The sequence below is a fragment of the Monodelphis domestica genome, chromosome 5 (genome assembly GCF_027887165.1).
Source record: "Monodelphis domestica isolate mMonDom1 chromosome 5, mMonDom1.pri, whole genome shotgun sequence".
Lineage (NCBI taxonomy): Eukaryota > Metazoa > Chordata > Mammalia > Didelphimorphia > Didelphidae > Monodelphis > Monodelphis domestica.
Genome location: NC_077231.1, coordinates 63,168,357 through 63,182,329, shown reverse-complemented (window position 1 = coordinate 63,182,329; position 13,973 = coordinate 63,168,357). Strand labels below are relative to the sequence as shown.

Genomic DNA, 13,973 nt, shown 5'->3' with positions numbered 1-13,973 from the left:
GTGGGGAAGGGGCATAGTAGGTGCAAGAAGTATTACTATTCAGACCATTACAATGCAGAAACTAGAATCATTTCTATTTCCAGAACTTTTATCAATCATCCCCTGGACCACGGGTTTCCCAGACAAATCAAATGGGGGCACGGATGTATATACTCACAGATTATAGAGCATATCCGCCATGTTGCTACGGTAGTACAAAGCATTTCTATAGGCGTTCTCAGCTTCAGAAATCTTGCTCTGGCTCTTGAGGACATTTCCGAGGTTACCCCAAGCTGCCAAGAAGAGAAAGCAATACTCAGGAAGAGCTAGGACCCACTGACATGGGATAAGGTGTCAGACCATTGGCAGGTTACTTCAGGGTGGAGGTGGAAGAAAAAAATCCATCCCACAACATTTGTAAAGGGCGATTCTTTTCTCAAGTATGCTATCATTTCATAAAACCATGATAAGAAAAAAATTAAGATACAAAAATCTTTAAGGTCATTGTTATTCCTTAAATCAGATCTACAATGTGTAGAATTCATTATAAGGCCAAGAATAATGTTATCCTAAGAACTTCCGACTAAGATGAAGGATTGTTGTTTTAGGACTAGAAGGGCATTCAAAGACCAGCTAGTCCAACCCTATCACATTACAGATGAAGAAACTACAGACAACAGGAACTGTGGAAATGGGAACCTTAGAAATCATAAAATGTTATAATTTATTTGCTAAAAATAACAATAACTGATTTTTACATAAGCATTTTAAGTAAGGTTTGTCAGTCACTCTTCATGAATTTTCTCGCTTATAACTCTTTCACATCTGGCTTTTGTACTCATCACTCAACTGAAATTGCTTTCTACATAGTTATCAGTAATTTTTTTAAGTTACTTATTGAATTGATTCAATAGAGGGAGCTAAGTGGTTCAGTGGATACAACAATGGACACAGAGCTAAGAAGACTTGAGTTCAAATCTGGTCTCACCCAGTTTCTAGTTTTACAATCCCAGACAAGACATGTAAATTGTTTATATTAATTCCTTGGAGAAGGAAATGGCAAACCACTTCAATATCATTGCCAAGAAAATCACATGGACAATATTGTCCACGAGGTCATGAAAAGTTGAACAGAATTGAACAACAACAAAGTCGACCAATTACATTTTTCAAAGAAAAGCAAGCTACATATGATGGAAATTCATAACTTCATAGAAAATTCTCTTTTTTATTCTAATTTGAGTATGGAAATTTCCATTTTCTATGGTGCTAAAATTCAAAACCTCCTTCCCTCAAATACCTATTTTTCTTATCCCCATAAAATACATTTAAGGTACTTAAGTGGCACAATGGGTGGAGGACTGGACCTGAAATCTGGAAGATCTACACTGGAAAAATCTAAGTTCAAATCTAGACTCAAACACTTACTAGCTGTGTGACCCTGAGCAAGTCACTTAACCTCTGTTTGCCTCAGATTCTTCAATGGCAAAGAGCATAATAATAACATCTACCTCCAAAGGTGGTTGTGAAAATCACATGAGATTATATTTGTAAAATGCTTAGCTCAGTGCCTGGCTAACAGTAGGTAATATATAAATGTTTGCTGCTATTACTACTACTATTATGTTTCTAGCACAGCACTTTTTACTAGGTGCCCTGATATATTCGTGTGATTAAAGTTATAGCTGGCAGCTCCTAATGGGAAACCAAAAATAAATCTGCCAAGAAGCAAGTAGCCATTAGAAGAGTGGATCTGAAGTGTCTGCTCTGTGGTTCACGTAGGAGTTTATTCTAAGCAAAAATGAAAAATTCTCTCTCGTCAACATGCCTTCTTTCATAGATAATTGCTTCTTAATACTACATTTAGTTGAACAGATTTCAGCTTTCTCTGGAGCTGACAAACCTAAAAGTAAAACGATCACTCACTTTTGTTTATATGACAAATAGATGCTGTCAGTGTTTCCACACTCTCAAATACTTATGTGATTTACTATATATCAGATGCAGAACTACACTTGCAAAGATACTGTAATGGAAATATCACAGATGTAAATATTAAACTACTATGAAATAAGATCCAGAAAAGGAAAGGAAAATGCTCATTTTCCTCCAAGTGGGTAGTAATTAACTCTTGGGACAGAAGGTGTTTATCGATTCCATTCAATTGAAAACATGAGGGGTGAGCAACTTTATAGCTGAGTTAACAACAGCAAAAACCATTTAAAATAAACTGAGTACACAATATAATTATAAGAGAAAAGGGGAGAGGAGTAATTCAAATGTGAAGTACTGAAAAAAGGCAGCAATAAAGGGGATATAAGAGAAATGATTTACATTGATATAACTGGTCCTTTTATGATATTAATCAGAAAATTAACATAATAGAGTGGGAAAAGTATTCAATTTGGAGTCAAGAGATTGATGTTCAAACCAAGATAGGCTTCTACTTATCTAAAGTATGTAAATGGTACATTGGATCAAGCTGAGTGTTAGCCTGTAGTCTGGAAGATCTGAGTTCAAATTTGACCTTAGAAACTTGTTAGCTGTGAGACTTTAAACACATTGTCTAACCTTTCTCCTTCAGTTTCTTCATCTATAAAATGGAATTAATAATGAGCACCTACCTTGAACAGCTGGTTGTTGTGACAATAAAATTAGATAATATTTATAAATTTTAAAATGAGTGCTATTATTATTATCTTAATGAGTAACTCAGACCCTTCAGCATTCAGATTCTTCAAACATAAATTGAAAGGGATGGATTAACTAGTTCCCTGAGGTTCCTTTCAGCTCTGGCTCTATGATCCTTTGATTGATTCCATTGAAGAACATAGTTGTCTGGTTGCTATAACTTCATGAAGATAACAAGATGTTTCAGATAACTGACAACTCAGAAGTGTTTGTTAAAAGCCTTGATCTCAAAGAAACAACATGCACCCTGGTAACAGCGATTCAACAAAATAAATACATTGTTAACTATTTGAAAAAAAATATATGAATACTTTCCCAGAAATGGTATTAAAAGTATGAGAGACATTGTGTTGTATAGTATGTAGGAGCCCTGGATTCAACTCCTAGCTTGAGTCAACTCTGGCTGTGACATCTTAGATAGGGGTCATCTAACCTTTCAGAACCCCAGACTATCAATTTGAGAGAGATGAATTTGTAGAGGGCGTCTCCTCCTTGAAAGTTGATTCTCTCAGTGAAATTAGGGAGTCAGCACCCTTTCCTTGAAAGGTGACAATTTAATTAACAGATTATCATTTCTACTAGATATGGACAATTCTGAAGAATGGAACTGTTGACTTCCAGACATCAAATCCAATAGGAAGAAATTAAATGTTATGTTTAATAACATAGTTGTCTATTAGGTGGGACTTCCAAAATTAATTCAAAGATATCAAATTAGGATTATTTAGGGTTCATGTCCTCTCCTTGTAGTTCTTCCTTCATACTAAAATCACAAAAAAGGAATGGAGAGAAGATACAAGCTGCCCTTTTTTGGTAAGTTAAGTTAGCAAGTCAACAAGATGTTCTAAGACTTATCCCTAGCCTATCCCCCTCCCCAAATTGTTTTTGTTGTTGTTTTGTTTTGTTTTAAAAAAGGGTACTTAATCTTTTTAGTATTCTAGATTCTTCTGGCAGGAATGACTATGGATTCCTTAGGAAAATATATTTACATGCATTAAAATGTATACAGTTAAAAAGGACAACAATTAAATTGAAATATGGTTATCAAAACATTTACTTAAAAATGTACACAGACCACAGATTAAGAATTCATAGTTTAAAGGACAGAGATGAAAGGAGTTTTTCTTTTTAGTAAGAGTTTGGTTCAAGATAATAAAGTACTATAAAGTGAGATGGTTGGACAAATATTAGACTAATACACAGGTTCTCCTTGAGCAAGATATCATAATAACCAAGGACATACAAAAATACTGATCTCAGATTTCTTACCTACAAAATGGCATAGATGATATTTAAGATTATTAACTTCTCTAAATTCAGTGATTTATTTCACTGAACCCCATGGAATCTCTTCTTGCTACTTTCAGTAATAAGCCTTCTTGGTTGATGGGGACCAAATTTGGGGCAATAGTGAGTAACTAACCATATTAATTATGTAGATAACTTTTTATGATATTTTATGTATCACTTTCATCTTTATTAGAAGAGCTAATGAAAATGATTTTATAAATGAAAAAATAATTACTAAAAAAGAAATCTAAAAATAAATAAATAAACCAATATGGAAGCATTTTAATGGGTTGAATTCTTTTTAGTTTTGCAATTACATTTAATTTTAGAAGCAAATTACTTTTTCCAAAAAAAAAAATTATCTTTAAGAATGGAGTACTGGGGGGCAGGGGGGGGGCAGTTGGCTCAGTGAATTGAGAGCCATGCCCAGAGATGAAAGATCCTGGGTTCCAATATGGCATCAGACTCTTCCAATTGTGTGACCCTGGACAAGTCACTGAACCCCTATTGTCTAGCCCTTGATGCTTTTCTACCTTGGAACCAATGCACATTACTGATTCCCAAATGGAAGGTAAGGATTGAATTTTTGTTTGTTTGCTTGTTTTTGTTTTTTTTTTTTAAAGGAGTACATAGGATTGTGTAGTCTTAGACATAGTGTTGGAAACCTTCTCTCAGGTCATTTGGTCTAATCCAATCATTTTATACATCAGGAAATTGATGTTCAAATACTCATCATTTTCATGGGAAATATGATATCTTGATCAAAGAGAACTCCCTATGGTTTAATACTTGAGCAGCAATTTCAAGTTTAAGCCACTTCATCACCTGGATGTGAAAGATTAATTTAAACAAAAACTATTTTCATCTCTAGTGAATGATAACTTTGATCTGATTCTTTACCTACATCACTTAGGTACTATTAACTATAAAGAGGAGGGAACCTGAACCAAAGTCCTCTTACTATTGGGTCAGTGACATTTCTATTATACCTCAATTTGAGGGATAATACCTGAATTTGCATCTTCTTCAACACACACATACACACAAAATACTAAGAACTTATATATCTATAAAAAGTACCATTTTGAAAATTTGTGAATTTAATTTGTTTTTCTTGAACAATGATTTTTTAAAATTCATTTTTATAAGAATATGTCGACAAATTACTTTTAGTGAATTGGCATACAGTGGATAGAGCACCATGTACAGAGTGAGGAAGACACAAGTTCAAATCCAGCCTTGGACACTTACTAGCTCTGTGACTTTGGGCAAGTCACTTAACCATGTTTGTCTCAGTTTCTTCATTTATAAAATGAGCTGGAGATGGCAATGAGCTGGAGATGAGATGGAAATGGCAAACCAATGCAGTATCTTTGCCAAGAACACTCCAAAAGGGTCATGAAGAGTTGGGCACAACTGTAACAAGTGAACAACAACAAAATGGATTTTGACTTATCTGGATTTCAAAAGTCATTTGAAAAGCAAAAGGGTCTAAAATTCATATGAAATCATTTTCTTAAAAATTAAGGGAAAAATGTTTTTAAAACAATGACAGCAGTCAAGTATGGTGGCAAAAGGCCACAATCTTTGCTACTGATAAGACAGAGGCTGAAAAATTGCTTGAGTTAAGCCCGAGTCACAGTAAGGTTATAGCTAATCAAGTGTCACTAATATGATGAGCCCCAGTAGCAGAGGACCACTAGCCTGCTTAAAGAAGAGTGAATATACTGAGACTGAAAAAATGCCGCAGGGTATAAATCTTTTGTGTCAATCAGTTTTGGAATCTGGTCCAGTTGTTATTCAGTTATTTTCAGTTGCGTCTAACCCTTTGTGACCCCACTTGAGGTTTTCTCGGCAAAGATATTAGTGTGTTTGCCATTTGTTTCTCCAGCTCATTTTACAGTTGAGGAAATTGAGGAAAACAAGGTTTAGTGACTTTCCCAGGATAACACATCCAGTCAGTGTTTGAGGCCAGATTTAAACTCTGGGAGGCTCAACACTATCTTTTGTCATCTAATAGCCCAAAATGAGGAAAGAGTCACAAAAATAAAAAATAATATTAAAATTTTTTTAAATTAAAAAATATAAATACAATAAAAATAAAACACAAAGAACACCTCATGTAAAATAATCTACTAGTTTTCTTTTCATGAAAAGTTAAATCTGTCACAACAAAATATTCCTCTTGATTTTTTTCTTTCTTGCACAATAAAGGAAGGATCTTTCTATTTCACACTTGGATAGTACAGTGTATAGGGCCATGCAACACACACATATTTTTGGTTTTATTTCAGGATTAAAGTTTACTTAAACAAAATTTACAATAATTAATCCAAAGAAGAAAGAACAGGGTGAATACATCATATTCTATTACAAGAATGAAGATGGATTTATAACAGATAGTTAGAAGTGCCTCATGTCCTACAATTCTTCTATGAATGAGGATACAGGCTACAGAGACCTCAATAAGGCAGAAGAAATTGTTAAAGATACACTTTCAGGGGCACTCAAGAGTATAGCAATAATAATTTGTTCACCCAGCTGTCAATTGTCATTATATCCTAAGAAAAGAACAGAAAAGGTCATGGGAGAGACATGGGGCTCTCTGATTCTTCGGATTCCTACAATTTTCTCCAACCAAAGACGTGTGCATTTGTCCTGAAAAAGAGTGAGCATATTCATTGAAATTTTTAAGACATTCCAAAAAAAAAGGGGGTAGGAGGGAGAAATTAAAAATTCCCAAATTTTTAGTCCCAAAGTCCCAAAATAAGGAAGATATGGGCTTAAATATGGGTTCTGCCAATGGCTGACTGTGTGACACAAGTCAAGTTAAGCCTCTAAATGAACCTACCCTGTAAAAGAGTGTAAATTATATATCTGCATTAATCAGGAAGAAATAGAAGTTTTCACACCTAACACAGGTGAAAACAAAGCTCTGGACCACCCTGACCTTCATCTTCACCCCAACTGGAAAAGTTCGGAAACCATGGTAACTTGGAATTTGCTTTTAAATTGATAGCTGAGGTAACCTTAATGAAAGCTAATGAACCGACTGAATAGCAAGCACAAATCTGAGCCTAATAAAGTAACCATAATGGAACCCTGAAAGGTCCCTTCCACAAGAGAAAGTAACCATGATCGAGAAAAGGAGTCCAAATGTGTACTAGAATGCTTCTGAAATTGTACACTCTTTTTTCTTTATTTCCCAATTGGCTATGAGCTCCTGAAATTCAGTAGGCATTGACTGCATAATTTCTCCTAGTTATTTTCCCAGTGGACTAGAGGTATTGGAGATAAGGAGAAGGCAAGAACTAGCATTTTAATGGACTAAAATTATCAGTCCTTCCTTTGTTGTTTATGCTTCCTCAGTTAATAAAAACAAAATATACTATAAAAAAGTAAAGCAAACAAATAAAAAGCCTTGTTTTATTTTAGTTATCAAAATCTTTTCATGACTAGATTTATATAGAATAGGGATAGGAGTGGGGTTGGACCTGTGTTTCCAGTGTAATAATGGAAACACTTTCAATCAATGCAGATCAAAATTCTCTCTGAAATTTATCATTTTCAAGAGCTGCTTGGATCAGAGTTATCAAACAATCCTAAAGGTGGGATTGGGAATTAATGTACTATAATTGGGAAATTTTTTTAAAATACAATAGAACATAGATAATATTACTATATGGTTTTCTAAGACAAATGCAGCTAGTAGGGATCTTTATCTATTTTTTAGTTGTCCCCATTACTATTTGAGTTTGACACTACTGCAAAACAGAGTAAAATTTTCCAAGGAATGTGAAAAGGAAAATGTAAAATGTTATCTTTTGTCTTTTTGCTTTGTAATTAAAATGTTACCAATATGAAAATCCTTATTTAAAAAAACAATCAACCAAATGGATAAAAATACTATAAGAATTTATCCTGACTATATATTCCTTTCTTAAAGGTAACAAGGGGGCAGCTGGGTAGATCAGTGGATTGAGAGTCAGGCCTAGAAACAGAAGGTCCTAGGTTCAAAACTGGCCTCATACACTTCCTACCTGTATAACCCTGGACAAGTTACTTAATCCCCATTGACTAGCCCTTACCACTCTTCTGCCTTGGAACCAATACACAGTATTGATTCTAAGGTGGAAGGTCAGGATTTAGGCAGGGAAAAGTAACCACAGAATTATTTTCTGACCAAATATAAGAATAAATTGGTTCTGCAAACTTTTTTTCTTTTCTGCTCTGTGTCAAAAAAAATGTCAATACAGACATTTGTTTTTTACTTTAAATTTACTCTCAGCTAATTGATGTCATTATCCCTTAATCCCAGAGAACTGAATTTCATTACTATTTGATGTTATTTACACTATAGTTCGAAGTACATAAAAGACATTTTCAGACATTACTCATTCCATTATATGCCTCAGAGATATGATGTTACAGGAACAGCGTAATGAGAAACCACAGTCATTTATTTGGAAATTTTAATAAATCCTAAATACCCAGGTGTCCCTCTTTTTGTAATCAAGTGTATATGATCCTGATTGAAAATATTTGTGTGATCATTCTGATTTTTACTCTAATCTTTACATGGAAGATGAAGATACAACATTCCATTAAGTTTGAATCAAACTGAAATTATTCTTGAACTGTATACCATAGTATGCAGTTAGAATGTATGCCACATAGTAGTCACCAGATGTCTTACACACACACACACACACACACACACACACACTTTCTTAAAGATGGTAAAAATATTTTTGTGTACATGACTTCAATAATTGGAAAATTGCTATGGCTGTCCAGTTGGTTTTTGTTTTTTGGAGCAAATCCTCCAGTATCATAGAATCACAGATCTGGAACTCAAAAGGAGCATAAGAAATAACTGAATCCAAAGCCTTCTATTTATAAAGAGGGAAACTGGAGATCTGGGGTGGCTTAATGATCTGTGTGTGACAGGTAATGTGTTCTCATATGTGGACTGTTCCCTTTATTTAACATCTGGAAAGTAAAGTATCCATATCTTATCTTTGGAGTTATTATGAAATTTCCAAGAGAGATCTTCCTATTCTACAAGTAAGGCAAAGATTATGTGTACATAAATTCATTATATAATATGAAATATAAAGACAGGCATTTATATCTTTACATTTCTTTTATACTTAATTAAATTTATATATACATATATTTAAAAGCCCTCAAGCCTGTTAAAATATCCATAATGCCTCTATTGCTACAAACAAGACTTCAACTCAGGAAACAACCTTTAATTTGACTAGTTAATGGGAGAGAGTTTAATGAATCTATTTTATTTTTAACTAGTTAATTTAAGTTGATTAGCAATCTGGACTCTGTAATTCTACCTCTTTGGGCTACAATATCTGAGTCTTCACTTCATAGACTATGCCAAATAAGTTGAGTCCACAGGCATTTATTAAATGCCTGCTATGTTCAAGGCATTATATTCAAAGTAAATCATAATCACTTCATGATACATGCATCTGAATGGGTTGGAAATGCACTTTTCAGCTCCCCATAATATTACAGAAATATAATCTAGAGCAGAAAGTGACCTCAGAGGCCATCTAGTCCAACCTCTTGATTTCACAGATGAGGAAACAGAGGCTTGGGGAAATTGTTTTCTCCAAGGTCAAAATTAGTGTAGTGGTTGGAAGAGGATTAGAACTCAAGTTCAGTGTCACTGCACCATGTTGCCTTCACTTGCACTAAAACAGCCTTCATCTGTTAACTGTATAAAGTGAAAGATTTATATAATCATAGGGTGTTATAGTAGATAAAGTACTAATTTTAATGCCAAGAAGACCTGGGTTCAAATCCAACTATGACACATACCAGTTGTATGACACTAGACAGGTTGTTTAATCTCTTAGTATTGTAAGCAATTATTGAAGGCAAAATTTCCTCACTTGGAGTTCTTTATTCTAGCAAAATCACAAGTCTAGTCACTGTTCCTTGCTTGCCTTTTATAACTAGGTAATAAATTCCTATATATGATGCACAAAAACAAAGCAAAATTCAAACATTTAACAAAAATCTGATTAGGCTTTCTCTTTCAGAGGTACTTCAAAGAGATGTCATTTCCTTGGTATAGATGTTTCTGCAAGTTGCAAACTCCCTAGAATACAGTAGATGGTATTAGAGAACTGTGATGGCCAAGTCATCCATCATCCTGTGGGTTCCTCTTCTTTAAAGTGGTCTGGGAAAAGATAAACTGACCCATCCAAAGTTAAAGGCTTTTTAGTCTAGCAGGACTTGCCAGACCTTGCATTCATCCTGGAAAAGCCTTGAAGAACAATAGATCTCCCTTCCTTCCATCCTTCTTCCTCTCTTTCTTTCCTTCCTCGCTCCCTTCCCTTCTTCCTTCCTTCCTTTCCTTTCTCCCTTTTTTCTTCCCTCTCTCCATTCCTTCCCCTTTTCCTTCCTCCCTTTCTTTTTCTCCTTCCCTCTTCCTCCCTTCCTTCCTTTCTGGCAAAAATTAAACAGTCCTTATCCTCAATGAGGTAGGTATCAAGGTGGGTCTCTGGAGACCCCTTATCTCAAGGACTGTTCATTTGAAACTAGCTTTTCAGCTTCTAAGGAATAATGAAATCAAAACCAAAATTGAAAACTCTTTGGTAGTTAGTAGCAAGCTTTGGGGAAAACAAAGATTTTAGTTGCAAATAGCCTTCTAAATTAAAGCGTGCATGTATATGTTACATATACATACATACATATATTATATTTATAATAAGCACATTCATATAATGGCATGTGCACAGATATATACATATATATGCTTTTGTATATCTCTATATGTACACAATATATATTAAGAAAAATTCTATAACAATATGCTAGTCAACTGAAAGTTAATCATTTCTTTAACTGCAAGGAAATTTACAAAGAGATGATGAAGTCCAACAAAAGCATTTCTGAAATGTGGCCCAGCAAGGTGCAATGCAAATGCCAAAATGAAAATTTACGCAACAACTCGGATTTAATTATGACTTTTATCCTTGGAAGCTATTGTCCTTGCCTTTACATAAAAAGTGAATAAATGATTATTTGGAGGGGAAATTAATGCATGGCGTTCATCATAAACCTCTGAGTTGGAGTTTTTAATTTAAATCAGAAGGCTCTCTCAACTCCTTCCATTAGTCAACGCGCTTTTTTTTTTTTAAGTATGCTAGTGACTTCATACAACTCAAGGGACTTGAGAGCACTTATAAATCTGAAATGATTTATTTTCTCTTGTGTAATTATATCCTGTATTATCTTTTGAAAGAGGAAAATGTTAACTTAAGGGGGAAAATACTAGCTCAAGGTAAAAGAAATGATAAAAATGGAATCTCCATTAAGCCTGATGATTCATAGTATGCCTAAGGCTTATCAGGGGCATTGCTCTGCTGTATTCCTGTCAGTGTTTCTTTTGCAATAATTTGATAAATTCAAATATTCCCTGCTTTAAATAGTTTTTGGCACTGTAGTCTTGCAGTGGAATTACATTCATTAATTGCTGGAAAAGAGGTCCTTAAAAGAAATGACAAGAAAATATTATATTTCCACATTCCAAATGAGGCTATTGCCATAGACACTTTATTAGCTAGATATTGAGCCTTTTAAGGGGAAAAAAGCATATTTATAGCAGACGATATGGAATGTTTATTAAGATAAGAGTCTCGTCACTATTTTCTCTCATCCAAAACTATGTCTATGTCTATGTAATACCTTTAAAAACACTAGAAATGTTCCCATTTTTATGTTTCACATGATGGCACATATAAGATCTCTATCAGATTGCTTACCATCGCAGGGAGAGGGAAGAGGGCCAAGGAACTCAAAATTAAAAAAAAAATGAATGACAAATAATTGTTTTTACATGTAATTGGGGGAAATAAAATATTGTTTTAAAAGGAAATAAAAAAGAAATGTTAACACTTTAGTCAAAAACATTTGGGAGGATAAGATTAGAAATCATTCATCTGCCTGATTTTGTCATCAAATCATTGAGCAATGAAAATACCGGCATATCTGAGGATCTACATGTATTATCCTATCTACATCTGACTCTGGGCACAACTACAAATTATGTTAACTGGTTTGCTTTTCCCTTGTCCACTACCATATTATAGTGTTTCTTTGAAGAATTCTCTCGCCATCTACATTCTTGGCTTTGCTGGCCAACCTCAACACACCACATGCCTTCACATCACAAAATGGCCAATTGGGGATTCAATGTATCTACAGTCTGAGCACCTATTATTTTCATATCTCTTTAGGGACGTTTTGCATTTTCTGCCTACCATAATTTACCTAGCCTGTGTCTCACTCAGTTAAGGCTTAGTTTTCAGCTAAAGCTTTAATCGTGGCAATTGATTGAGAACTACTAAAGTTGTTCAGATCTACAGGCAAGACATGGGGAAAAAAAATAGTGGGAATTAGAGAAAGGGTTTGGGAGAGATGATCAGGGATCTTCCAACTACTCTCGAGTCAAAATACATGGATATTTATCTACTCAAGTCTTGCCCTGAGTGCAACATATGTCCTGAACCAATTAATGTGAGACGCTGGGAAACACCTGTCCATTCAAGTGTTATTTTGATGGAATGGAGATGTTCTAAAAGCTCATGTCAATGAAGCATAATATGGATTCATTTTTAAAAACACTTATCTTAAAATTATTTCATTTTCCCCTTAAGTTAATAATTTCTTTATTCTTATGACAATCTGGGATATAGTCACTCTAGTAAAAATAAATCATTTTATGTTCATAAGTACTCTCAATTCCCTTGAGCGATATGAAGCCACACTTGAAAGTCTTTTGAATCTTAGGCTGATAACGGATTATCATTCAATTCTGAAAGGTTCAGCATTGGAAGTTGATTTCCAAGGAATGATTTTTTTGGCCTCAGAAATTCATGATGTTGGTCTACTAAGTCATGCTCAGGCTATGTTATTAGCAAGACTAAATATATATTTATATATGTGTGTATACATATAAATATATGCATATATGTACACACACATACATGTATATATAGACATGTACACACATAAAATCTCCCCAATAAAAAAACCACAGAGGATAGATACAAAGGAAAGTAGATTTACATTTGGAGGGATTTCAGAGGCTATCTCATATCTCATATCTTGTATACAAGGTTACACAGTTATTCCTTGTAAGAGGTAAAATTTGAATCCACATCCTCTGACTCCAGAATCTGCGTTCTTTCCCTTGCACCATATTGTCTCTTTTTAAATTCCAAAGAATAGGGAGACAGTTAAGTGGAGAATTTCCAGGAGCTCCAGTAAAGTCAACTAAAATTCTCTGTAGAAAATGTAATTTAGAACTTCCGGTCAAGATGGTGGCTTAGAAAAGGCTAAAGTTCAGATCTCCGGAAACCCTTCCCTACCGAACTCAAACAATATGCACCTAGGGCACCGAAATTCAAGACGAACAACAGCATAGACCCTGGGAATCCTCCTCCTGGACCTGGATCAAAATGTACGGCTCCCACAAAAGTCAGAACCTGAGATCACTCGGACCTAAGGGGTAGGCAAAAGGAAGGTCCCAGGACCCATCCCCCCCAACCCAGAGGGCTGAGTCTGAAACAGCAGATGGAACCTCAGAACCTCAGGGCCGGCTATTCTGAAGGCCTCTTCCTGAAAACAACCTGACTCAGTCCCTGGGGCACCCAACACAGACCACAGGGAAACAGAGAGAGATGGGGGGAGCCTGTAGCCCCCTGGCTGGATCCTTCCATTCAAGTCTCAGGGAAGGTCCCTGCCTCAGGGCATACTCAGTTCAACCCAGTGAAAGTTAATCCTATCAGAAGCTCTCAGAGCTCCAGAAAGCCATGACCCCTCCCCCCTCAGAGTGCAGGCTCTCCTGGCCAGCAAAGGCATTAAAACACCCCGCAGAGCATGCCGAGCCAGGCTGAGAGCATGGAAGTAAAACAATGGAGAAGCATCGGGAGGGAACTGAGGAGGGCAGTAACATGGAAACATCAGCATTTCCTGGC

General features: G+C 35.2%; 1 protein-coding gene across 3 annotated transcripts in view; it reads right to left on the bottom strand.

Annotated features, from left to right (window-relative positions):
* Nucleotides 1-13,973, bottom strand: part of TMTC2 (transmembrane O-mannosyltransferase targeting cadherins 2) — a 557,542-nt gene that overhangs the window by 254,524 nt on the left and 289,045 nt on the right. For all 3 annotated transcript variants that reach the window (XM_007503110.3, XM_001364263.4, XM_056798579.1), the window contains one exon: nt 158-272. In XM_007503110.3, the coding sequence (XP_007503172.2) occupies nt 158-272 (115 nt within the window). The remainder of the gene's footprint in view (nt 1-157; nt 273-13,973) is intronic.